The sequence below is a fragment of the Rattus norvegicus genome, chromosome 18 (genome assembly GCF_036323735.1).
Source record: "Rattus norvegicus strain BN/NHsdMcwi chromosome 18, GRCr8, whole genome shotgun sequence".
NCBI classification, from domain to species: domain Eukaryota; kingdom Metazoa; phylum Chordata; class Mammalia; order Rodentia; family Muridae; genus Rattus; species Rattus norvegicus.
Window position 1 is genome coordinate 13,607,176 of NC_086036.1, and position 26,500 is coordinate 13,633,675.

At 36.6% G+C, this 26,500-nt stretch overlaps 1 protein-coding gene across 1 annotated transcript in view; it reads right to left on the bottom strand.

The window, feature by feature from the left end:
* Positions 1–26,500, bottom strand: part of Ccdc178 (coiled-coil domain containing 178) — a 397,289-nt gene that overhangs the window by 257,381 nt on the left and 113,408 nt on the right. The window contains exons 13-14 of the mRNA XM_017601075.3: positions 6,118–6,213; positions 5,835–5,971 (exon numbers count right to left, since the gene is read on the bottom strand). Of these exons, the coding sequence (XP_017456564.1) occupies positions 5,835–5,971; positions 6,118–6,213 (233 nt within the window). The remainder of the gene's footprint in view (positions 1–5,834; positions 5,972–6,117; positions 6,214–26,500) is intronic.

The window sequence follows — 26,500 nt, forward strand, 5'->3', positions numbered from 1 at the left end:
GAGGTCCTTAATCCACTTGGGCTTGAGCTTTGTACAAGGTGATAAGAATGGATTGATTTGCATTCTTCTACATGCTGACCTTCAGTTGAACCAGCACCATTTGTTGAAAATGCTATCTTTTTTCTACTGGATGGTTTTAGCTCCTTTGTCAAAGATCAAGTGACCATAGGTGTGTGGGTTCATTTCTGGGTCTTCAAATCTGTTCCATTGGTCTACCTGCCTGTTTCTGTACCAATACCATAGAGCTTTTTATCACTCTTGCTCTGTAATACAACTTAAGGTCATGGTGATTCCCCCCAGAAGTTCTTTTATTGTTGAGGACAGGTTTTGCTATCCTGGGTTTCCAAATGAAATTGGAAATTGCTCTTCCTCATGCTATGAAAAATTAAGTAGGAATTTTGATGGAGATTGCATTGAGTCTGTAGATTGCTTTCTGCAAGATGGTCCTTTTTACTATATCAATCCTGCCAATCCATGAGCATAGGAGATCTCGCCATCTTCTGAGATCTTCAATTTTCTTCTTCAGAGAATTGAAGTTCTTTCCATACAGATCTTTCACTTGCTTGGTTAGAGTCACACCAAGATATTTTATATTATTCGTGAGTATTGTGAAGGGTGTCACTTTCCTAATTTATTTTTCAGTCTGTTTATCCTTTGATTAGAGGAAGGCTACTGATTTGTTTGTGTTAATTTTATACTCAGCTTTTTTGATGAAGTTGTTTATCAACTGCAGGAGTTCTCCAGTAGAATTTTTAGGGTCACTTAACTATGCTATCATACCACCAGCAAATAGTGATATTTTGACTTCTTCCTTTCTGATTTGCATACCTCTGACCTCCTCTTGGTGTCTGATTGCTCTGGCTAGGACTTCAGGTACTATATTGAATATGTAACCAGAGAGTGGGTAGCCTTGTCTAGTCCCTGAGTTTAGTGGAATTGTTTCAAGTTTCTCTCCATTTAGTTTGATGTTGGCTACTGGTTTGCTGTATATTGCTTTTACTGTGTTTAAGTATGGGCCTTGAATTCCTGATCTTTGCAAGACTTTTACCATGGAGGGGTGTTGAATTTTGTCAAATGCTTTCTCAGCATGTTTATATAGTGGATTGGATTGATAGAGAGTAAAGCTTTGGAAGGAATCATTACAGCCTAAAGCATCAGTTTGCTTTATTGTTGGAGAGACAGAACTGACATCTCAAGGTGTCACCTGAAAACAAATAAATAATTAAGACGAACGAAAGAGAAAAAACAAAACAAAAGCCCAAATCAGGGTGGGGTTCTCAATGCATGGCATAGACTGTCAGAGTGCTCCCAACTGTCATTATCAATCTAAATTCATTGTTCAAATAAATAATGGGCTTTACATGACATTTTAAACACATACATCATCAACTCCTGGTGGTCTCCTTCTTGAAAATTTTCTCCCCTTTTCCTGTCTTGTCATGTATATTTAATAAAAGTGGAGTCTACAAGGAATTTTGTGATGTTTGTTTTCTTTGTTATTATCTGATCTTGCTCCCCTCTCTCCATTTCCACTAAGTCATTTTTTTCCTCTCCAGACTCACCTTTTCTCTAGTGTTTCAAACATACACAATCATGTACAGTCACACACTTACACACTCACTTGCACACAAGCTCACACACACTCACACATTCACAGTAACACACGCTTACATGCACACATACACATACACCCACCCCTCACACATAGCTGGATTCTATGCGATCAAAAACAGATGACATCTTGCTGAGTCTGTCTTATTTTATTTCCTTCTTTTCACTGATAAATTAATCTCTCTCTCTCTCTCTCTCTCCATATATATATATATATATATATATATATATTTCTGTGTGTATCTATATCATATCTAGAGAATTCTCTCCATATCTATATATCTATATGTATCTACACACACACACACACACACACACATATATATATATATATATATATATAATTATTTCCTATCTTGGCTCTTGTGAATAGCATTGGAAATAATCAGGCATGTTTATGTACTTTTGCAATGTGCTTAATGAGAGTCCTTTTAGTGTTTGTTCAGGAATGTCATAGCTAGATTATGTAATTTTGAGAGTAATTTGAACAGTGGCTGCATGGATTCACACAGTTCCTCTAAGTGTATGTGTGCCATATATATATATATATATATATATATATATATATATATATATATATGTGTGTGTGTGTGTGTGTGTGTGTGTGTGTGTGTGTGTGTGTGTGTGTGTGTGATATGTGGAGGAAGACACACATGCCATAGCACACTTGTTGAGGGTTGAGGTTAGAGTATGACACACATGCCATAGCACATTTGTTGAGGTCAGAGGGTCAGAGTATGTAAAGAGAATATGTTGTGTAATGTATGGATCCATCACCTGTCCTGTGGCCTATGGCTCATCAGAAAATGGAGATAGGACATCTGGGAAGCAAAACAGATTGTGGGATAGAGCCAGGCACAGGGAGATTGAAGGTAAGGTGTAGTCAAGTGGATACATGATACCTGATCACAGGAACTCAGCCACATGGTAGAATGAAGGTTAAAATAAATAGATTATCTTTAGTTATGACTTAGTGAGAGGAGAATCTAGTCAAATGATCAAGGCATTTGTAAATACATTTTAAGTCTGAGTGTTATTTCTGGAAGCATGAGGCTAGAAGGACGAACTGGACCCTAACTTCAACAAAATGATGCCTAATGTAGGGCACTTAGAACCCAAGCTTACATCCTTAAAAGGCCCATAGAAAAAGCAGAGAGTAATCAGCCTAGCCAGATAAGAGATCTAGTCTCTTTAAAAAGGAAAAGAAAAGAAAAGAAGAAGAAAGAAAGGAAGGAAGAAGGGAGGGAAGGAGGGAAGGAAGGAAGGTAGGAGGAAGGGATGGATGGAGGGAGAGAGGGAGGGAGGGAGAGAAGGAAGGGAGGTAGGAGGATGGGAGGGAGGGAGAGAAGGAGGAAGCAAAGGAAGGAAGGAAGCAAACATACCAAAGCTAATACTTCCCAGAACAGCACAAAACTAGCGGCCGGAAGGAGATTTAGTAATAAGGATCAAGAACCAACAGAGATTTAGTACAGAAGACAACTTTTTAAAGAAGTCCCTACTAAAAGAGCTGTATTCTGCCTTGGGAAGTGAACCGAACTGCTCTCCTTAAAAAAAAAAAAAAAAGGTCTGCCTAAGGTGGGGGTGGAAGGGTGCCAAGATAGCCTACTAGTCCTGACCAAAAGGGCTCCTCCTGGTCAGCCATGTGCTGTCCTAAGAACCCAACACTTTTAACCCTACAATTTCCCAAAATGGGTGAGGAATTGGGATTGGGTAAGGTAACGCTGAGTTACAGGTGAAGGGTAGAAACCCACTTCTCTGTGAGCTGAAGAAGTATGGCCGAGCTGCTGATACCAGGGGAGCAGAGCTAAACTCAAAGAACAGAGCTCCTAATCAAGTAAAGTCGTTTAAAAATCCTACTTCCATGAGAAAAAAGGAGCTAAGCATGAAACATCATAGTGAGATGTAAATACACTGAAATTGATAATTTTTAAAGAAATAAAACACACAAAGATGAAAAACACCATAAAAAATTTGGACTCTATGTAATAGTATTGCAAACAGTACAAGGGAAATGGAAAATCCAGAGGAAATTGAAACATGGCCTTTTAATAGTTATTATAATATTAAGTTTCATTTTCCTAGAAACCACTTCAGTTTGTTATGTCTTTTTGAGAAAGAGATCTTAAGGAAAAAAAGCATGAGACTTAGAGGAAACATTGCTAAAATTAATTAATCAAAATAAAGATATTTAAATGTTGAGGTACAAAATAAAGAAAACATATGGAAACAAAATAGAAAAACAGATACAGAAATTAATAAAGCGGGATAAAGAAAATAGTAAGATAAGAGAAATAAAAAGGGAACAAGAAAATTTTATAATTAAGAATGAGGGAAATACCAAGTTAGTAGAGATACAAGAAAAGGAAAACTACAGGCCTTATAAGGTTAAACAAAGAATTAGAGAAGATTATAAATAAAAGTGAGAAAAGCAAATTAAGGCTAACGTCTACTGGACCATCAAATCATGAAAATCAGAAAACCAGAGGTTGTTACAAACCAGAGGTTGTTACAAACCTAGCCTTAGCTTATCCAGTTACTATACAACAAATGTCAGCAGACAGTGGCCACCCTCAGGAAGAATTTAGATGGCTTCCAATAGAAAGGCTGAATTGAAATAATTATAAAGATGCAAGTTTAATAGAAAAAATAATCCCTAAAGACTTTAAGACAAACTGTCAAATGTTTTAATTGTGACAAAAAGGTCATTTAAAAAATTATAGGCAAGGCATTCTTAGAAGTAATGTTTTGGTTTCTTTCTAAAGAAAATCCAAACAGAAGGCCCAGCTTTCTGGAACATGTGTAAGGTGTGGTAAAGCCTGCACTAAACTAATGAATGCAGATCAACAGGGACAAACAAGGTAACCTCTCGTCAAGAAATGCCCTAAGAGGCCTTAATATCAAATTTGCAGAACAACACTGCTCAATAATAAAGTCTTACAAAGGACAACTTTTAATTTGGCTGGCTTATAGGTTCAGAGTTTCAATCCATCATCATCAAGGTGGGAGTTCTACATCTTCATCTGAAGGCTACTAGTGGAAGAGTGGCTTCCAGGCAGCCAGGATGAGGGTCTTAAAGCCCACACCCACAGTGCCAAAGCGATTCCAACATGTTCACACCTTCTAATAGTGTCATTTCCTGGGCTGAGCATTACAAACCATCACAACATATTTTTGACAAACTTTAGAGATTGTCGTCAAGTACTGTGATCAGCTCCTTTCCCATCTTCCTCTCTCCTTTCCTTCAAGATTTCATAATCAGTGGCATAATGTGTTTCAGGCATTATATCAAACAGTGAGGGTTTGATTGCAAGACACAAAATGTCATGGCCCATGGAGCTTCCTTGTTGGGGAGTAGGGAGAGAGATGTCAACATCCTTTCCACATAGCATTGCAAGTATGATAAAAGACATGAGACAGAGGCACGCATGTACCCATCCTTATGCAATACACAGAAGCTTATTCACATTTCTGTACTATAATCCTACCAATAAGCAACATTTGTACAGAGAGAGCAGTAAAAACATTCCAGATATATTATATCATAAATATGTCAAATGTGACTAGAAGGGGAGGTTAAGTCATAATTTGAGCTAAATCATAAAAGTAAACTTGTTACCTCCTAACACAGCAAAAAGGACTTGGCCTAGTCTAGAGGGCTTATGGGTATGTGAGAAGATTGGTTCCTTTTCTTTTCTAAAATTAATCTCAATGGGACAGTTAACTGATGATCTCCTATTTGAAAAGAGAAAGAACAGGTACCTTCCTCAATATAGATAATGGCTAGAGAAGAAACATATAACTGTATGTCACCTACTCTCAGAAGTCACTAAGCATGCACATAAAATCTGATTGCCCCTGATAGAAAGGAGTGTGGAGCAATCTTTGTTGAAATTCAAATACAAGAGTTGAGATAGAAAGTGGCATAAGGAGAACTTCAGTTTCTAAGCCAAGAGAATCAGCTAGTAACTACAGGAAGGAGACGAGGGTAGGCTGGAAGAGAGGAAGAGCTTCATAACACAAGATTTAAGTTAAAAGTTATCTTTGACCTCTAGATGATATATCAAAGAGACTTTTGCTAACTGTGTCCTGGATGTTCATAGAGGAACATTCGGAATAGACCCAAGTAAAATTATGCTAATATTAAACATGAATCCTATCATATGACCTCAGGAACCTTTAGGATACTGCATAGTAACCAATAAACAAATAAGCATCTGAATTACCTTTCTCCAATTTCTTCTGTTATATTGTCAATTTCATATTTAAGCCTCTTGTTTTCTTCTAACGTCTCTACATACACTGTTGAGATATTGTTGAAGTCTTTTGTAATATTAGAAAGCTCAATGTCCCACGTGTTTTTCTTGATAAAAAGAATACAAGAGCTACATTTAAATCCTTGGGAATTGAAAATTAATTTTTTGTTAATAAAATTAGTTTTAAACACTCAACTTAATAATTAAGTACAGGATTTAGTGTTCTTCTGGGAGAAGGGAGCATCCCACTTACTGCGGAGTAATAATTATTAAGTGCCTCTGTGTACTCCTGTTCATATTTCCTTTGGATCCAGCAATATTGATCAAACTGTCTTTTCAAATCCTCTATCTAGAAGAAGCACAGAAAATGACTGAGTTGAGATTTCCTTTATTTTGACAAGTAAGAAAGGAATAGCATTTTATTTTATATAGTTTCCTTAGTGAACAATGACTAGCACAGTATAAAATAATACCACATGCTTCTCTCATTTTGAAATCTGATATAAGATTCTGATAAAATACAGCAAATCAGATATAAATCAAATCCAGGGTTTCGAATATTCAGATGAATAATGACAAAATAGAATTGCTTTAGTTACAGGATGGGAAAACACCAGAAAAATTTGAATCATATTTCATTACATTGACAAGCAAAAGGAGAAAAATAATATACATCCATACTTTATAAAATAACCGTTTAATAAATCTGCTGTTTAGTTCTATGGTTTGACATTTTTCCCATAGGTTTGAAACCAGAAAATAAAACTTAAATTTAAGTAATAGAGAAGACATTCTAATAATTTTGTTCAATGTTGAATTCACGAACTTGTAAATAAGCACTGAAGAAATGGTTCTAGCAGATGACCCAAGTTCAGTTTCTACCACCTACATCTGATGGCTCACAACCACTTGTAATCCCTACTCTCGAGGATCTTACATTCTCTTCTGTCTTCCACAGATATCTGTTCACATGAGGCATACATACCCCCAAGATATACACATAATTAAAAAAAATCTTAAAAATAAACCTGAACGCCAGCCAAGAAAACAGGGAAAATGCCCCAGATCTTCATGTACTCCTCTCCTGTTCCTCTCAACATAAGGCCACAGACTGATCCCCAACTCTGTAGCAGACCATCTGCTGTGCATCTCCCATCTCTAAGTCAAGTAGATCACACAGATCTACCTTTCAAACTTTCTTCTCTCTTAATTAAACTCTTCATCCTAGACTCTTACACCAGAAAGCATCCCCTGGAAACCTGCCAGCCAAACCTGACAGAGAAACTACTAGTTTTGCAAAGCAGTTAGATTCGTCCAAACCCAATCCCCCAGTTTAAGCCCCAGTTATGTAGTACACTACCCATTGTGGCCTCTTCTTACTCTCTGCCGCCATTCCTGAGGAACTAAACTGAACCAAGGAACGTGTAGAGCACCCTGTGTTCTTCCCTCCTGTGGAATCCCGCATCACCACCACCCAGATCATCCCTATTTCTAAATGTCTATTCCTAATGTTTAGAAACATATTTTATCTGAAACTCACAATGGCTACAACTACCAAGTTCTCAGAAGAATTCCCTACCAGAAAACACATAGCCACCACAATATCCTAAGAGCCAGAGAGAGCAACAGAAATCAAGGAAGGAGGCACCCATTCAACAAAGACAGGAAGAGATATCATCACCTGGAATTCCTATAATTCCAAACCAAGATGCCTATATATCCATATAAAAACACAATAACAGCAAAGATAAAATAACTGAACCATAGCCCGTATCCCAGCGGCAGTAGTAGCAGCAGTAGCACCACCACCACTACCACTACAGCAACAACAATAACAATAACAGTAATAACTATAACAAAAAACCAAACAACCTAGGAATAACAAATAAGTCTTGCTGACATTTCTCAACATCACTGACTGTGAGTCTCCAATAAAGAGATATAGACTAGAGACACTGGCCAGACCTGAAGGGACCCAGTCAACAGTTCTCTGCACCCAAATCCCGTGGAAGGGTGAGCTAAACATTCAGAGGGGCAGAAACGCCAGGGAAGCCAGAAGAGACTACACTCTGCCCACATTTCTGACTCCAGAGGAAAATACCTAACGTCATCTGGGACACCGGTGCACAGGGCCCTGGGAAAAGGCAGCACAGGCCCTCCTGGTTGCTGCCCTCATGGAGAGCTCAAAAGCAGCCCCCCACAAGAAACTTGAGCCACAGGACCACAGGTAAGACCAACTTTTCTGCTCCAAGCGACCTGCCTGGTGGACTCAGGACACAGGCCCACAGGAACAGCTGAAGACCAGTAGACAGGAAAGACTACACATCTGAAAGCAGAACACTCTGTTCCCATAACTGCCTGAAAGAAAACAGGAAAACAGGTCTACAGCACTCCTGACACACAGGACTATAGGACGGTCTGGCCATGGTCAGAAATAGCAGAACAAGGTAAAACCAGAGACAACATGATGGTGAGAGGCAAGCACAGGAACCCAAGCAACAGAAACCAAGACTACATGGCATCATTGGAGCCCAATTGTCCCACCAAAGGAAAAAATGAATATCCAAACAAACCAGAAAAGCAAGAGCTAGATTTAAAATCACATTTGATCATGATGATGGAGGACTTCAAGAAAGACATAAAGAACTCACTTAGAGAAACGGAAGAAAACATAAATAAACAAGTAGAAGCCTATAGAGAGGAATCACAAAAATCCCTGAAAGAATTCCAGGAAAACACAGTCAAAGAGGTGAAGGAATTAAAAATGGAAATAGAAGCAATAAAGAAAGGACACAGGGAAACAACCCTGGATATAGAAAACCAAAGGAAGAGACAAGGAGCTGTAGATACAAGCATCACCAACAGAATACAAGAGATGGAAGAGAGAATCTCAGGAGCAGAAGATTCCATATATATCATTGACACAACTGTCAAAGATAATGTAAAACAAAAAAGCTACTTGTCCAAAACATACAGAAAATCCAGGACTCAATGAGAAGTTCAAACCTAAGGATAATAGGTATAGAAAGAAGTAAAGACTCCCAGCTTAAAGGACCAGTAAATATCTTCAACAATTCAGAGAAGAAAACTTCCCTAACCTAAAGAAAGAGATGCCCATGAACATACAAGACGCCTACAGAACTCCAAATAGATTGGACAAGAAAAGAACCTCCTCCCCTCATATAATAGTCAAAACATCAAATGCACAAAACAAAGAAAGAATATTAAAAGCACTAAGGGAAAAAGATCAAGTAACATATAAAGGTAGACCTATAAGAATTACACCAGACTTCTCACCAGAGACTATAAAAGCCATAAGATCCTGGACAGATGTCATACAGACCCTAAGAGAACACAAATGCCAGCCCAGGGTACTGTATCCAGCAAAACTCTCAACTAACATAGATGGAGAAACCAAGATATTCCATGACAAAACCAAATTACACAATATCTTTCTCCAAATCCAGTGCTACAAAGGATAATAAATGGTAAAGCCCAACATAAGGAGGCAAGCTACACCCTAGAAAAAGCAAGAAACTAATCGTCTTGGCAACAAAACAAAGAGAAGAAAAGCACACAAACATAATCTCACATCCAAATATGAACATAACAGGAAGCAATAATCACTACTCCTTAATATCTCTCAACATCAATGGTCTCAACTCCCCAATAAAAAGACATAGATTAACAAACTGGATAGGCAAAGAGGACCCTGCATTCTGCTGCCTACTAGAAACACACCTCAGAGACAAAGACAGACACTACCTCAGAGTGAAAGGCTGGAAAACAACTTTCTAAGCAGATGGTCTGAAGAAGGAGGCTGAAGTAGTCATTCTATTATCAAATAAAATCAATTTTTCAACTAAAAGTCATCAAAAAAGATAAGGAAGGACACCTCAAATTCATCAAAGGAAAAATCCACCAAGATGAACTCTCAATCCTAGATATCTATGCCTCAAATAAAAGGGCACCTACATACATAAAAGAAACCTTACTAAAGCTCAAAGTACACATTGCACCTCACACAATAATAGTAAGAGATTTCAACACCCCACTCTCATCAATGGACAGATCATGGAAACAGAAATAAAACAGAGACATAGACAGACTAAGAGAAGTCATGAACCAAGTGGACTTAACAGATATTTATAGAACATTCTATCCTAAAACAAAAGGATATAACTTCTTCTCACCACCTCATGGTACTTTCTCCAAAATTGACCATAAAATCAGTCATAAAACAGGCCTCAACAGATACAGAAATGTAGAAATAATCCCACGTGTCCTATCAGACCATCATGGGCTAAAGCTGGTCTTCAATAACAATAAGGGAAAACGCTCACATATACAAGGAAGATGAACAATGCTCTACTCAATGATCACCTGGTCAAGGAGGAAATAAAGAAAGAAATTAAAGACTTCTTAGAATTTAATGAAAATGAAGGTACAACCTACCCAAACTTATGGGACACAAAGATAGCTATGCTAAAAGGACAACTCATAGCTCTGAGTGCCTGCAGAAGGAAAGAGGAGAGAACATATACAGCAGCTTGACAGCATACCCAAAAACTCAAGAACAAAAAGAAGCAAATATACCCAGGAAGAGTAGAAGGCAGGAAATAGTCAAACTCAGAGCTAAAATCAACCAAGTAGAAACAAAAAGGATCACACAAAGAATCAACAGAACCGAAAGTTGGTTCTTTGAGAAAATCAACAAGATAGATAAACCCTTAGCCAGATTAACTAGAGGACACAGAAAGTGTGTCCAAATTAACAAAACCAGAAATGAAAAGGGAGACATAACTACTGAATCAGAGGAAATTAAAAAAATCATCAGATCCTACTACAAAAGGCTATATTCAACAAAACTTGAAAATCTGCAGGAAATGGACAATTTTCTAGACAGATTCCAGGTACCGCAGTTAAATCAGGAACAGATAAACAATTAAAACAACACCATAACTCCTAAAGAAATAGAAGCAGTCATTAAAGGCCTTCTAACCAAAAAGAGCCCAGGTCCAGACGGGTTTAGTGCAGAATTCTACCAGACCTTCATAGAAGACCTCATACCAATTCTATCCAAACTATTCCACAAACTGAAACAGATGGAGCACTATGAAACTCCTTCTCTGAAGCCACAATTACTCTTATACCTAAACCATGCAAAGACCCAACAAAGAAAGAGAACTTCAGAGCAATTTCCCTTATGAATATTGATGCAAAAATACTCAATAAAATTCTGGCAAACTGAATCCAAGAGCACATAAAAGCAATCATCCACCATGATCAAGTAGGCTTCATCGCAGGCATGCAGGGATGGTTCAATATACGGAAAACCATCAACGTGATCCATTATATAAACAAACTGAAAGAACAAAACCACATGATCATTTCATTAGACGCTGAGAAAGCATCTGACAAAATTCAACACCCCTTCATGATAAAAGTCCTGGAAAGAATAGGAATTCAAGGCCCATACCTAAACATAGTAAAAGCCATGTACAGCAAACCAGTAGCTAACATTAAACTAAATGGAGAGAAACTTGAAGCAATCCCACTAAAATCAGGGACTAGACAAGGCTGCCCACTCTCTCCCTACTTATTCAATATAGTTCTTGAAGTTCTAGCCAGAGCAATCAGACAACAAAAGGAGATCAAAGTCAAAATATCACTATTTGCAGATGATATGATAGTATTTTTAAGTGGTCCCAAAAGTTCCACCAGAGAACTACTAAACCTGATGAACATCTTCAGCAAAGTGGCTGGGTATAAAATTAACTCAAATAAATCAATAGCCTTCCTCTACACAAAAGAGAAACAAGACGAGAAAGAAATTAGGGAAACGACACCCTTCATAATAGTCCCAAATAATATAAAATACCTTGGTGTGACTTTAACCAAGCAAGTAAAAGATCTGTACAATAGGAACTTCAAGACTCTGAAGAAAGAAATTGAAGAACACCTCAGAAGATGGAAAGATCTCCCATGCTCATGGATTGGCAGGATTAATATAGTAAAAATGGCCATTTTACTAAAAGTGATCTACAGATTCAATGCAATCCCCATCAAAATACCAATCCAATTCTTCAGAGAGTTAGAACAATTTGCAAATTCATCTGGAATAACAAAAAACCCAGGATAGCTAAAAGTATCCTCAACAATAACAGGACTTCTGGGAGAACCACTATCCCTGAACTCAAGCAGTATTACAGAGCAATAGTGATAAAAACTGCATGGTATTGGTACAGAGACAGACAGACAAGTGGAATAGAATTGAAGACCCAGAAATGAACCCACACACCTATGGTCACTTGATTTTTGACAAAGGAGCCAAAACCATCCAATGGAAAAAAGAAAGCATTTTCAGCAAATGGTGCTTGTTCAACTGGAGGTCAGCATGTAGAAGAATGCAGATCGATCCATGCTTATCACCCTGTACAAAGCTTAAGTCCAAGTGGATCAAGGACCTCCACATCAAACCAGATACACTCAAATTAATAGAAGAAAAAGTGAGGCAGCATCTCGAACACATGGGCAGTAGAGAAAATTTCCTGAACAAAACACCAATGGTTTATGCTCTAAGATCAAGAATCGACCAATGGGATCTTATAAAACTCCAAAGCTTCTGTAAGGCAAAGGAAACTGTTGTTAGGATAAAATGACAACCAACAGATTGGGAAAAGATCTTTACCAATTCTACAACTGATAGAGGGCTTATATCCAAAATATACAAAGAAATCAAGAAGTTAAACCTCAGGGAGACGAATAACCCTATTAAAAATGGGGTTCAGAGCTAAACAAAGAATTTGCAGCTGAGGAATGCTGAATGGCTGAGAAACACCTAAAGAAATGTTCAACATGTTTAGTCATAAGGGAAATGCAAGTCAAAACAACCCTGAGATTTTACCTCACACCAGTGAGAATGGTTAAGATCAAAAACTCAGGTGTCAGCAAATGCTGGCGAGGATGTGGAGAAAGAGGAACACTCCTTCATTGTTGGTGGGATTGCAGACTGGTACAACCATTCTGGGAATCAGTCTGGAGGTTCCTCAGAAAATTGGAGATTGAACTATTGAGGACCCAGCTATACCTCTCGGGCATATACCCAAAAGATGCCCCAACATATAACAAAGACACATGCTCCATTATGTTCATAGCAACCTTATTTATAATAGCCAGAAGCTGGAAAGAACCCAGATGTCCTTCAACAGAGGAATGGATACAGAAAATGTGGTACATCTACACAATGGAATATTATTCAGCTATCAAAACAATGACTTTATGAAATTCATAGGCAAATGGATGGAACTGGAAATATCATCCTGAGTGAGGTAACCCAATCACAGAAAAGCACACATGGTATGCACTCATTGATAAGTGACTATTAGCCCAAATGCTTGAATTATCTGGATGCACAGAACACATGAAACTCAAGAAGGATGGTCAAAATGGGAATGCTTCACTCCTTCTTTAAAAGGGGAACAAGAATAGCCTTGGGAGAGAATCGGGAGGCAAAGTTTAGAACAGAGGCAAAAGAAACACCCATTCAGAGCCTGCCCCACATGTGGCCCATAGATATACAGCCACCCAATTAGATAAGATGGATGAAGCAAAAAAGTGCAAGCCGACAGGAACCGGATATAGATCTCTCCTGAGAGACACAGCCAGAATACAGCAAATACATAGACGAATGCCATCATTAAACCACTGAACTGAGAACGGGATCCCCGTTGAAGGAATCTTAGAAAGGACGGAAAGAGCTTGAAGGGTCTTAAGACCCCAGATGAACAACAATGCCAACCAACCAGAGCTTCCAGGGACTAAGCCACTACCCAAAGACTATACATGGACTGACCCTGGACTCCAACTGCATACATAGCAATGAATAGCCTAGTAAGAACACCAGTGGAAGGGGAAGCCCTTGGTCCTGCCAAGACTGAACCCCCAGTGAAAGTGATTGTTGGGGTGAGGGCGGCAATGGGGGGAGGATCGGGAGGGGAACACCAAGAGAGGGGAGGGAGAAAGGTTAGGGGGATGTTGGCTCAGAAACTGGGAAAAGGAATAACAATCGAAATGTAAATAAGAAATACTCGAGTTAATAAAGAAAAAAGAAAGAAATACTCAAGTTAATAAAGATGGAAAAGGAAAAGAAAAAAAATAAAGAGTCTTGTATTGAGAAAAATGAAGAGATGTAGATTAATGGAATGAATCTTAAAATAGGATTCGTCCTTCAGCTGCATGCAAAAACCATATCCTAACATCAACAATTGATATTACTGCAGAATGTAAGGATAAAAGAAGATATTCCAAGGAGCAAGCTGATGTAATCATTTTATTATCTAACAAAAAGGACGTCAAACCAAAACTAATCAGGAGAGATAGGGATGGGCACTAAGTACTCATGCAAGACAAAATCCACCAAGAAGTCATTTATATTCTTAACATCTATACACCAAACATAAGGACAGCCAAGTTTGTAAAAGAGACACCACTACAGCTTAAATCACACATTGATCCTCAAACACTGATAAGTCAGTTACTTCATTACCCTACTCTTGCCCATAGACAGGTCATCAAGACAAAAACTAAAGAGAGAAATGCTGAAGTTAACTCGGATCACGAAGCAAATGGACCTAATAGATATTTATAGAACATGTTACCCAAGCACCCAAGAATATATTGTCTTTTCAGATCATCCTGAAACTTTCTCCAAAATTGACCACATATTTAGACACAAAGTAAATATCAATAGATACAAGAAAATTTCAACAACTCCCTCATTCTATCAGAACACCATGGCTTTAACTGGATATCAACAACACAGAAACAAGAAAACGCTTATGAACTCGTGGAAACTGAACAATGCTCTACTGAATGAAAAATGGGTCAAGGCGGAAAAAAGAAAGAAATCAAAGATTTCCTAGATTTGAATTAAAATGAATATGTAGCATACCCAACCTTATGGGAATCAAGGAAGGTATTTATAACAGGCAAGTTGATAACACCAAGTTCCTAAATAAAGGAAAATGAAAACATGCCATATTAGTAACTTGACAGCACAACAAAAAGCTATACAACAACAAAAAGATATCACAGCCAAAATGAGTAGATGGCAAGAAATAATCAAAATCAGATCTGAAATCAGTTAAATAGAAACAAAGAAATAACAACAACAACACCAAAAAAAAAAGAGTTAATGAAACAAGACTTAGTTCCTTGAGAAAATCATTAAGATGAAGAAACCCATGCCCAGATTAACTAAAATGGTAGAAAAATACTAACATTGACAAAATTAGAGATGAAAAATGGGACATAACAATAGAGATGAAGGAAATCCAGAGAAACATAAGGACATACTAAAAAAAAACTTTACTCAACCAAATTCAAAAGTGTAAAAGAAATATATAATTTTATTAATATATACCACTTTCCAAATGAATTAACTAAAATTAAATATATTCAATTAAAATTAGATGAAAATTATTTAAATAGACCTATAACTCCTACTAAAATAGAAGCAATAATTAAAATTCTAGCAAGCCAAAAGCACATGTGAAGGTGGTTTTAGTCAGATTTCTATTAAACTTTCAAGGAAACATTAATGTGAAAACTCCCCAAATTATTCCAAAAGTAGAAACAGAAGGAATATTGCCCAAATCATTTTATAAGGCCACATTACCCTAATACTCAAGCTATATAAAAATCCATCAGAAAAAGAGAAATACAGATTTCCTTTAATGAGAAAATACACGATAAAATAATCGCATACCAAATCTAAGAAAGTAGAGAATATCCTTAAACTCATTGCCACAGGAAAAGACTTTCTGAACAGAATACTAATAGCACAAGTACCAAGAGCACAAATATATAAAGAACTTAAAAAAAAACCCTAGATATCAAGAAAACAAATAAACCAATTAAAAAGTGGGGTACAGATCTAAACAGAGAATTACCAATTATGCAAACTCAAATGGCTGACAAACACTTAAAGAAATCTTCAACATCCTTAGTCGTCAAGAAAACTGCTTTAAGATTTCATCATACACGCATAAGGATGTCTTAGATCAATACAACAAGTGATATCTCATGCTAGCAAGGAGTAAAGGGAACACTCATCCTCCTGCAGCAGCTAGAAATGACTACAGAGATTCATAGTCAATATCACGAAGAGAGTGAGAGACATTGGAACACTTACTCCTTAGTGGGATGTATTATTCAATCTCTATCCCTTCCCATAGGACTCAGAGAACCATGTAAAAATAGAGCCAGAAAGAAAGGAAGATCTAGGGAGTGTTAGACACCAAGGAAACAAGGCCCTTTAAATCAATAGGATTGACACACATGAACTGTCATAGACTGAGGCAGCATGCACAGGGACCACAGGAGTCTGCATCACATGGTATCCTATAGCTCAAAGGACTCGGCTCTAACCCAGATCCAATCTCCAATTGGCAACTACTTACAAATAAAAATTCAGTGTCTTCCAGGAGTGAAAACTGTCTACACTTAAGGTAGGCTGCCTACCCAACAGTAGATGCCCAACATAAAACTTTGGATGTTTCTTGTCTCACAAAGTAGTGCCAGGGTGTTCTCTGTCTCTGTCTCTCTGTCTCTGTGTCTCTCTCTCTGTCTCTCTGTCTCTCTGTCTCTGTGTCTCTGTCTCTGTCTCTGTCTCTCTCTCTCTCTCTGTCTTTCTCTCTCTCAAGTGATATTAACATTTATTATTTTCTTTTTTTTACATTTTTTTTCATTTTCTCCATACATAACCAGGTAGTGTAATATTTTTATGGGATTCCTAAATATGAAAACAAGTGGGATTTGATTCCTGTGCCTTTTCTTTGGACTCTTTAAGTTTTGTTTGTTTTGATTTTTTCCAATTTTAATTTGTCAGTTTTGTTTTATCTTATTATATATATTTTAATTATTTGTCACTTAGGAACATCTTCGTTTTCTTTCTAACCTGGAAAGAAGATATTTTAATTACTTAGTATAGTTTTTGTATTGAAGATAGATTCTTCTCATATATAATACATTTAGACCACAGTTTTCCTTCTTCCATTTCTCCCAGAGAGTCTCCTACTTTATCCTCTCCAAGATCCACTCCTGCTCCATTTCCTCTTCAGAAAAAAGCAGTAGACAATAGCCAAACAGGGAAAAACAAGGTATAATAAAGCCAACCGTTTTCCTATCAAGGGTAGACAAGGCAATTCAATAGGAGGAAAAGAGTTTCAAGAGCAAAGAGTCTTAGATACATCTGCTCCCATAAAATACCAAGCTAATAGCCATAACATATACATAGTAGACCTGGTGCAGAATTCAGGTCCCATGTATTCCATTTCAGTCTCTGTGAGCTCATATGGGACATGCTTAGTAGATTTGGTGGGCCATGTCCTCCTGCTCTTGTCCATTCCCTCTGACTCCTACAGTTTTTCCTCCCCCTCTTCTTTGAGGTTCCCCATATCTGATGGGAAAGACCTAATGACGATCTCCAATTTAGATTCTCTCTCTCACTGCATAATGTGTGTCTGTGGATTTCCGCACCTGTTCCCATCTGCTACTAGAGGAAGCCTGGTTTGATAATGACTGGACACAGCACTCATCCAAGAGTATTGCAGAATACCATTAAATCATTTCATTGATGTTTGTTTTTCTCTTTCTTTCTTCCTTTCATTCGTTTATTTGCCAATCTTGCTTGGTTCTACTCTAGGTCTCTGGGTTATTCAATGTCTGGTTTCTGGTTAACCAGGTGGTGTAGGAAGAAGGGAGTCTGTTTATTGTTTGTTTTGGTTGGCTGGTTTGCTTGTTTCTTGTTTGTTTTGTTTTTGTGCTTTTTTTCTAATGAGAGGAAGAAAGTGGTTGGATCTGGGTGGAAGGAAAGATGGATAGGAACTGGGATGAGTAAAGGGAGTAAAAATCATAATTAGAATACATTTTGTCAGGAAAAATCCATTTTTATTAAAGGGGAAAATTCAAGCAAAAAGGAATCATAAACTTGAGTATAAAGTTTGATTATTTATCACAACTATTATGTTTATGAATGGCTGGTTAATCATAATTGTAGGATGAATCTGAGTATTTGTATGATATTGTTGATATTTAATACATAAGGAATCTTCAAGTTGAAGTAATTTGATCAATAGAAACAGAATATTTTATCTAAAACAACAGTAAAGGTCTGGGTGGAAGGATAAAATCAATTATTTATAAAAGTGATAATTGCTATTTTAATATACTAGGAGTGCTACACACATTTTGTTAAGACACATATGATGTGAAAATGAAGTCAACAAAAAGGGAGACCTCATTCCAACATTAAATATTATATAAAGCCTTTACCAAGTCCTACACGATAAAAAGGCATGTGACAGCAATTCTTAGTGGAATACTGTATTCATTTTTCTAAATTAGTGTAGAAACTTAGTAATAATATTCTAACCTCTTTATACATACTGAAGTTTGGCTTTAAGTAGTGTTTCTAGTTAATCTACTTACACCATTTTGTGGGTATGTATAGGTAATAACATGAGTTTATGTGAACACACATGGGCAGGAGCCTACAGAGGTCAGAACTCCATGGACCTTGATTTATAGATACATGTGAAATGAACATGTGGGTTTGGAAGTGAACTCTGGGATTTTGCAAGAGCAGCAATCTCTCTTAGCTGCCGAGAATTCTTCAGCCCCTAAACTGAGGCTTAATGAAAGAAAAGTAACCTGACACTAATCATGTAGCATCTAAAATAAAATTACTGTCGAGAACACATTATCAGATATCAGAACCTTCTAAAATAGCACCATTTCAAGATAGTATTTGTAAGTGCATTGAATAAACATGGTATGGAGATCTATATGCCTGATAGTCTGAACTAACACTTTTAAAAGTGCTATCACAATTCAATGAAAAATAATTTATTTAATTAACTTAGCTATAATAAAATGTCATTTCTTTCAAAAAAGTGCAGAGTGGTTTCTCTACCTTCCTTGAACTCACATTATAAAAACTCTAAGTTCCAGAAAGATAAATAATACAAGCTCAAATAAGTACAAATCTTTAGAGTGACTAATGATAAATTCGGGGAGTGAGTTGAGAGCTGAAGGAGAATGTTACCTTGTCAAGTAAAAAAAAAAGATCTGTTGATATGTTTGACAAGGCAGCTTATAGTGTGTATCAAAAGATACAATAAACGGAAATGAAGGAAAAAATGAGATCATGAAAATATGTGAAATTAAGTGAAGAGTCTTAGAAGTGTGTACAATGGACATCAATTAATTTTAAATGGCATAAGAGAGATAGAGACAGAATTCTCTTCTTCAAATATATATATATATTCTATATGTGTACATATATATGTATGTATGTATTTATCTGTCTATCTATCTATCTATCTATCTATCTATCTATCTACAATTCTTGAAATTCTTGAAGGCAGTTATGGAAATAAAGAAATAGTCCTTTTGTAAGAATTTGCCTGTTTCTAGTCCAGCTCTGTCTCTTCAAATGTCTGGGTGAGTAATGGCCAGTAAGTTGATAGAAAGTTGAAGTTGGTATTCAAATAAGAAATATAAAACTAGACAGAAGAAAAGCAGGACTCACTAAAAGCCTTATTCCAGAGAAATTAGAGATATGCTATTTTAAGAATGATTAAAGAGTTAAAAGAAAATGTTTCTTAAGAAAGTAAGTTGAAATAATGTGTCAACACAAAGACCAGATCAGTAAGCTGGCAGAAATTCTATAAAATGACTTACATAGAAAATTTACAATTGAAATAAATAATTTCTTAAATTTAGAAAAAAGTAAACCTTGCTCTCTGGACATAACCACATTTCTGATCAGAAGAAAAATGTATGAATTTGAAGATGGGTTCCCTGAGCTTATCCTGCATGAAGCACAGAGAGATGAAAACAAAGTAATCTTCATGACTAGGGCACACTATAAAACGTATCAATGTACGTGGATTGTTATAGAGAGAATTATGGAAGTGGAGAGCAGAAGACGGGAAGGAAGGATGATCAAGCAATGGTGGAAAACTTACAAATGTAGAAGAAAACTAAAAAACCTTTATCTACATATAAATGTGTTCCAGGGAAATCTAAGTACAGGAAGCTAAAACAGCGCATGTGGGACATTACCATAAAGCTGTCAAGAGTCCAAGGTGATGAGAGGAATCTTTGAAGTAGCACAAGAGGAGCTAAGGCTTACAAAAGTTAACACTGAGTTTTCATACTGAATAGTGTATGCCAGGTGCCTTAAGACAATGTAGTTAATGAACAGAGAGCAGCTGTATCCAGTAAAATCCTGTATCCAGTAAAATCACTGCTTAAAACAAAACAAAACAAAACAAAACAAAAACAAATAGACAACGAGAAATCATTGATTGGATACCTTTCCAAGAGAAATTCCAAAGAATGTTCTTTATGTCAACGTGAAAGACATTATGGTTGGACCCATTGCATATATATGATAGAACCAACCAATAAATTGAGTTATGCCCATAAGCCATTTCACCAACTGCTATTTTTTCTTTATAGTCGTGAACCCCACAGTCTCTGTATCTTTGGTAGTGGCCTAATATTCCTGCTGACTGCTTCAGGAAACCTGGTTGTAAAGGCTCATTCTATGTCATCCTGAACAGAGGTGTTCTCCAATGTAAGTGTTCCTTCTGGTTTAAACTTGTGATTGATTAGTAAAATACTTTTTATTAACATGTAACCTGACTTTGGTTTGTTTGCATTTGCTTTTTGACATATAATAAAATAGATTTGTTTTCCTCGACATTTTATAAAAGTGAAATTCAAATAAATATGAACGATACACATATCAATTTATTTAAACTCTGCAACACTAATACAAGGCTATTACTATAACCTCCATGGGAACTCCATACATGCATGAAGAAGTGTGACAGGCTCATAAGAATGCTCACTTGAATCTTTGTTTCAAGAACGTGGGTAATTACTATGTTTCTCATATTTAATACTATTTGTTCAAATTCCTTTCCATGATTGAGTCTCCAGATGTGTAAAAGCTAAGGATAGGCCGATAAAATTCTCAATGTGTTCATGTGTTCTCAAGCTTCAGATGTTCATGTTATAAAACATGAACACACAGACACAGACACACACACACACACACACACCCCACACACACATTCGTGTATTAGACAACTGCACATCTCTAGAAATAACTCTTCCATGTGTTTACCCATGCAAACATTGAAGGTTAAAGGTGATCTGTCCCACCATGCCTCTGCCAAATGTTTGTGGAAATATTGACAAATGAAGTTATGAAACATTCATGAGCTTTCTTAAGCATCGCTTCAGTTATTCTTGAAATCTGCTTTGGATTAAGCTTCAGCACTGTTAAACCATAAACCTTGTAGAGTCACTTATACTGTGGGATTCCTCTTTTCCTAATACAAGTGATAGTGTACACACGAGGTTGAAAACCCAACCATCGAAACATCTAAAATTATATCATGAATTTAATTTTAGGAAATAAAAATTAAAAGAATCAAATGCCATATAAAATGGAAAATGCTTTTATTCCACTTTGAAGCAGGAAAATGAGAAAAATATGTGATTGAGAACACCACAGAAACCGTATCAGACAGAATATATGAGCTTTCTTAATGTCCTATTGTTTACAGTGGCTATTAACTGCACTTAATCAGAGTTTATTCAAGAGTCAATGACTGAAGTTTTCCTTCCTACAAGTAATGTGTAAGATTTCAGTGAGTCTCCACTCTGCCTCCTACAGACATGCACTTCTATTCATCAGAGTCTGAAAGAGAAATAGAAGAAAAAAAGGGGTGCTACTGTGGACTGGGGAATGATGACATCTCTAGTTCTGGCTGCTGATTCTGTTTAGTGTAACTAGATGATGTTGAAGTTGTCTGATTACAGCAAGCAGAACATAGGCAGCAAGCACCTTCCTGAGTTTGGGTTCTTTTAGGTTTGTTTGTCTTTCTTTTCTTTTCTTTTGTGTGGTTTGTTGAGTTTCTACTGTTTTAGCTTTGTTTCAGACAAGGGTCTTCTGCTTTGGGAACTTTGATTCACCTGCTGTCAGCCCTGAGTGTTGGGGTCATAGGTACCCATCACTATGCCTAGCAAGAATAGTTCAAAGAATTCTGTTGACTTCCTCCAGGCACACAATTATTTTGTGGGTGTTGTTTTTTGTGCTGCCACTTGTCAATGTTGACACCCTCCAGCATCAGTAGCACTGTGAGGAAAGGGGTCCAGAGAAAGCATTCCCGGGATCCCTTGTCTAGAATCTACAAATTCCAGCAAGTGTAGACACAGCATTTGTGAACTTCTTGAAAAATTTACATCTCTTTGGTCTAAACAAAAGAATTTCTCTTCCCTCACACTGTACCCCAATTGATGTTATTGGATGGGACTACTGTATAATGTGTTTGCTATTGAAAAGCATGCATTAGACTTAAATGTATGGCCCTCCTTGTATAGTTACAATGCTGTCCACAGTGAAAGAGCAAATTTACTATGTGTATGCACAATAGATACATTGTGTGTGTGCATGTGTGCATGTATGCGTGAGAGAGAGAGAGAGAGACAGACAGACAGTCAGACAGACAGACAGACCAAGACACAGAGACACAGAGACACAGTGAGAGAGAATTGTTTTTGCTATTTAATTATATATATATGTATATATATATATATATATATATATATAGTTTAACACAATGACATTTATAGTTAACAAATATCTATGTTGTTAACTCAAAAAACCAGAATGGCAGAGAAGGTGTGAATAACATGGAGTTCCCACCTGGAACTGAAGTACTACTCTTTGTTAATAGCTTCTGATACAGAAATATTAAATGAAAGCACTTTTAAAATGCACAACCCCATTAGTCATCGGGAAAATGCAAATTTAAAACCATAACGGGATAGCTTCTTCAAAAAGAACTATAATTAAAAATAAATAAAAACATAACAGATGGTGTTAATTGGAAATTGCGTTTCTTATAAATGATGATAGGAAGAGAAAATATGCAAATATTTAGGAAAGTTTCTGACATTGTCGATTAGAGCTAAACATACACACTTTTGGCCTAGCAGCATGCAAGATTCATGAGCAGGGTTTCAAGGCATATTTTAAATATCTGGGCCTGAAAAACTGTCAGGATGAAATCAGCATAAAGTGAAGTAAGGTGTAAACATTGGCAGCTGAAGAAAGGCTGAAGGTTCGACTACGGTGAGTTCGGTTTGGCCTGAGAGGCAATTCAGTGGGTAAAGGTGCTTGCTGTCAACCATGATGCTCTGAGTCTGATGTCTGGGACCCATGTGACCGAAGACAAATGAGTGCACTCATATAAAAATTAAATCTAAATTAAAATATAATTACTTTGTTTTCTTCTTCCCTTTCCTTCCTCCAGTCACTTCTATGCCCCATCCTCACCTTGTCCCAGACCCTCTCACTCTTTAAAGTTGTCTTTTACTTCCAGACACATAGTGGGTCCCATAAATCCCAGTCCCAATAAATAAGTGAAATATAAACTTAAAACATTAAACCTAAGTTAAAGATTGCCACTATTCACAAATATAGAGATTATAAGTAGGAATTCCAGGTTGGTAGTTAGTTATATAAACCTTATTGCTGAACACAACTTGGGTGTCCTCAAACATTTGTAGTATGAGAGAAATAAGTGGAAGAAATAAGCCTCCACAAAAATAGGGAAAATGTAAGTAGTTCTCCTCTACTAGAAACTCAGGAAAGAAAGGTACCAATAAGAAGCACTAGTCAGTTTGGCTAGGGGCTTTGTGTATGCTGCTAAAGAGACTGTCAGGGGAATAGAGGCTACCTTTAGCCATATAAAAGTTGTTGCTGACCCGAGTGAGACAGCACTTGAGTGAGTAGGCCAGAGAAGTATACTGGGATTTAAGAACAAGATGAATAATATTACGACCAGACAAGACTTATTTCAGCAATTGCTGGTTCAAGTTAGGAAATCCATAGATAAGATTTGCTGTATTTATATAGAGCAAGAGCCTGACCCTAGATACTGGAATGAACCTTGACCGAATCCAACAGCCAAATAGAAAGATCAAAGGCACTCATAAGGTCAAACCTAGAGGGATAAGCCCTTATGTACCATGTGGAAGGCAGATAGTCTATTACCAAAAGGAAGAAAGTAGATGGTGGGAGTTCCAGTGCAGAGACTAGAACTCTGGGAGACAATCAGAGGTGGAAGATTGCCCACCTCAACTCAGAGGAGTCGGATGCATGACCCTGAGGAGAGGTAGCTAAGCATGTGGTAGACACAGAGTATTTCAACAACTTATGTAAGCTATGAGTCAAAGCTTAAGGCCTAAGCACTGTGTATTACTAAGCCTCTGAGTGGTTATTACACAAACTTCCCTCTTACTTTCAGAGAAAAGTGAAGCTAGGCAACACTTAGTAAGAAAGGGGCAAAACAAAACCCCAGCCATCCTGTAGCTCAGCCTTTCACTGAGGGTGCTGACCAACATTACCAAATAAGGAAACAAGTGCAGGGGTGAGAGCTAATGACAGACTCAGAATACTTTGCATCCTGGGTGCTCCAGGATGAACAATGTTAAAAATAATACACTATCTTAATACACTATGGATTAGGAATGTTGATTATTTACCTAGACATAACCAGTAAAGAAAAATAATAAAAGAAATCTCAAATTACTCTTGCAACAACAACAAACAACAAAATGGATTTCTTGAAGAAATACGTATCCTACATGAAAACACCCCCTATAAAACAAACTCCGAAATGACACAGAGAGCAATCTGAACCTTAGGCTCTATATCACCTTAGGCTCTTCATCAACAATATTTTTAAAAATATTGCCTGCATTGAAAATCTCGTGATGATATGCTACACTGCACTATTCACATGAAACTCACATCTCATTAGGTCTTATAAATCATCAAGGGTTAATTTGGTGTGTGGACAGATAGGCATCATTTCACACTAAGCTCTTGAGTGTGAACAACTTTTGACATCTATGGGGCAACTGTGCATTCAGAGTTTGCAAAGCTGTAAACAATAGCTTTAGCAGCCCAGATTCCCCACTAAGTTTTTTATCCTAAGAAATATATGAGTGATATTAGAAGCTAGAACCAAAGAGTCCTGTGGATTTAAATAAGATTCAGGTTGAAGTTTAGCTGTGTTGAATGTGATGTTCATTACTTATTTTAGAAGAAAAGTATTTTGGATGCCAGCAGCATCACTTATACGTCTAGGGGAAAAAATACAACCCAGCCTCCAAATTATAATCCAGATGCCAAATATGGTCTGAGAGATGACAGGACTAGTGTCTAGTGATCTCACAGGATCAGTTGTACAAAACCCAATAATTTAGTGAATAGAACACCACTGATGAAGTGGATTTTTTAAAAGAGCCAAGCCAATGTTAACTGAATGCTAGAAAATGTGAAAATCTGGACAAATCTTGTCAGCCCTGGAAGAATGTCCCCCATGATTTTTCATGATTCTGCAGGCACTGTGTTATCAAGCAATTGTTTTAACAACATTATCTTATTAAAACAAGTAATTTAGTTTAGATATATTTGAAATATTTATCATAGCTTTGTTTATAATGCTTAAAATTAAAAACCAGCCTCTAAGAAAGTCTCAAGTAACAAATACTATATCTTAAATGTAAAATAATATTGAAATATATTTTAACATAAAGAGAAGCATGTCATTAATTCCTATATAATACTATATTTTTAAATATTTTAGGAGTCCTGTGTACCTTTGTAAGCACAATGCTAACATGGACTACATCTTGACAGGGAGATAAAATAACAGATAAATTTTCCTGTGCATTTGACTGTATTCCAGACTTTGAAGGATGAATGCTTTTTGTGTCATTTAAGATGCGCTTTGAAACAATTTTAAATCACAGTTTGTACAACGAATCTCATTTCTTGACTGTTGTCACTAAGAAAACAATATATGCTAATAGGAAGTACAACACACTGTGGAGAGAAAGCCTGACTGGAATGAACTTAAATAGAACTGCACAGGGACATACTAGCAATAACAAATACACAAAAGTTTGATTTGCAAAGATTTGATGCAACATATAACAACATGTAGTGCTGGAGCTCTCAGAGTAAAACAGCATACCCTATGTGTGCTTATAAGCATAGACATACAGACATACATATATAATGTTGAAAAACTAGTTAGGAATGACAAAATTTAAACAGGAAAGTATAAAATTACTAATAGGAGTCTAAAAATATGGAGGAAATGAAAACTACATAACATATATTAATTTACTAGCAGTCAGAAAATTACAAAAATATTAAACTGAAGGTCATTTTCAAATTCATTTAAAAAGTTTAAAGTGTATATGAAAATACATATATAATCGGAAACAGAAAAATTTATAGGAGAGACTGCTATATAACACTATAGAATGTAAATACATATAAAATTTTAATCCTTTAGATTATTTCCCAGTCTCTTAAGAATAATTTTATTCATATGCAATAAGAAAATATAACTATAAAAATACCACTCGAGTAATAAAAAAGAACCCATAAAAAGTATTTATATTTTCACCAGTATGTTTTAGTTTTAACCAGATATCCAAGGAAAAATTACTTAAATGTGTGTTCTTAAATT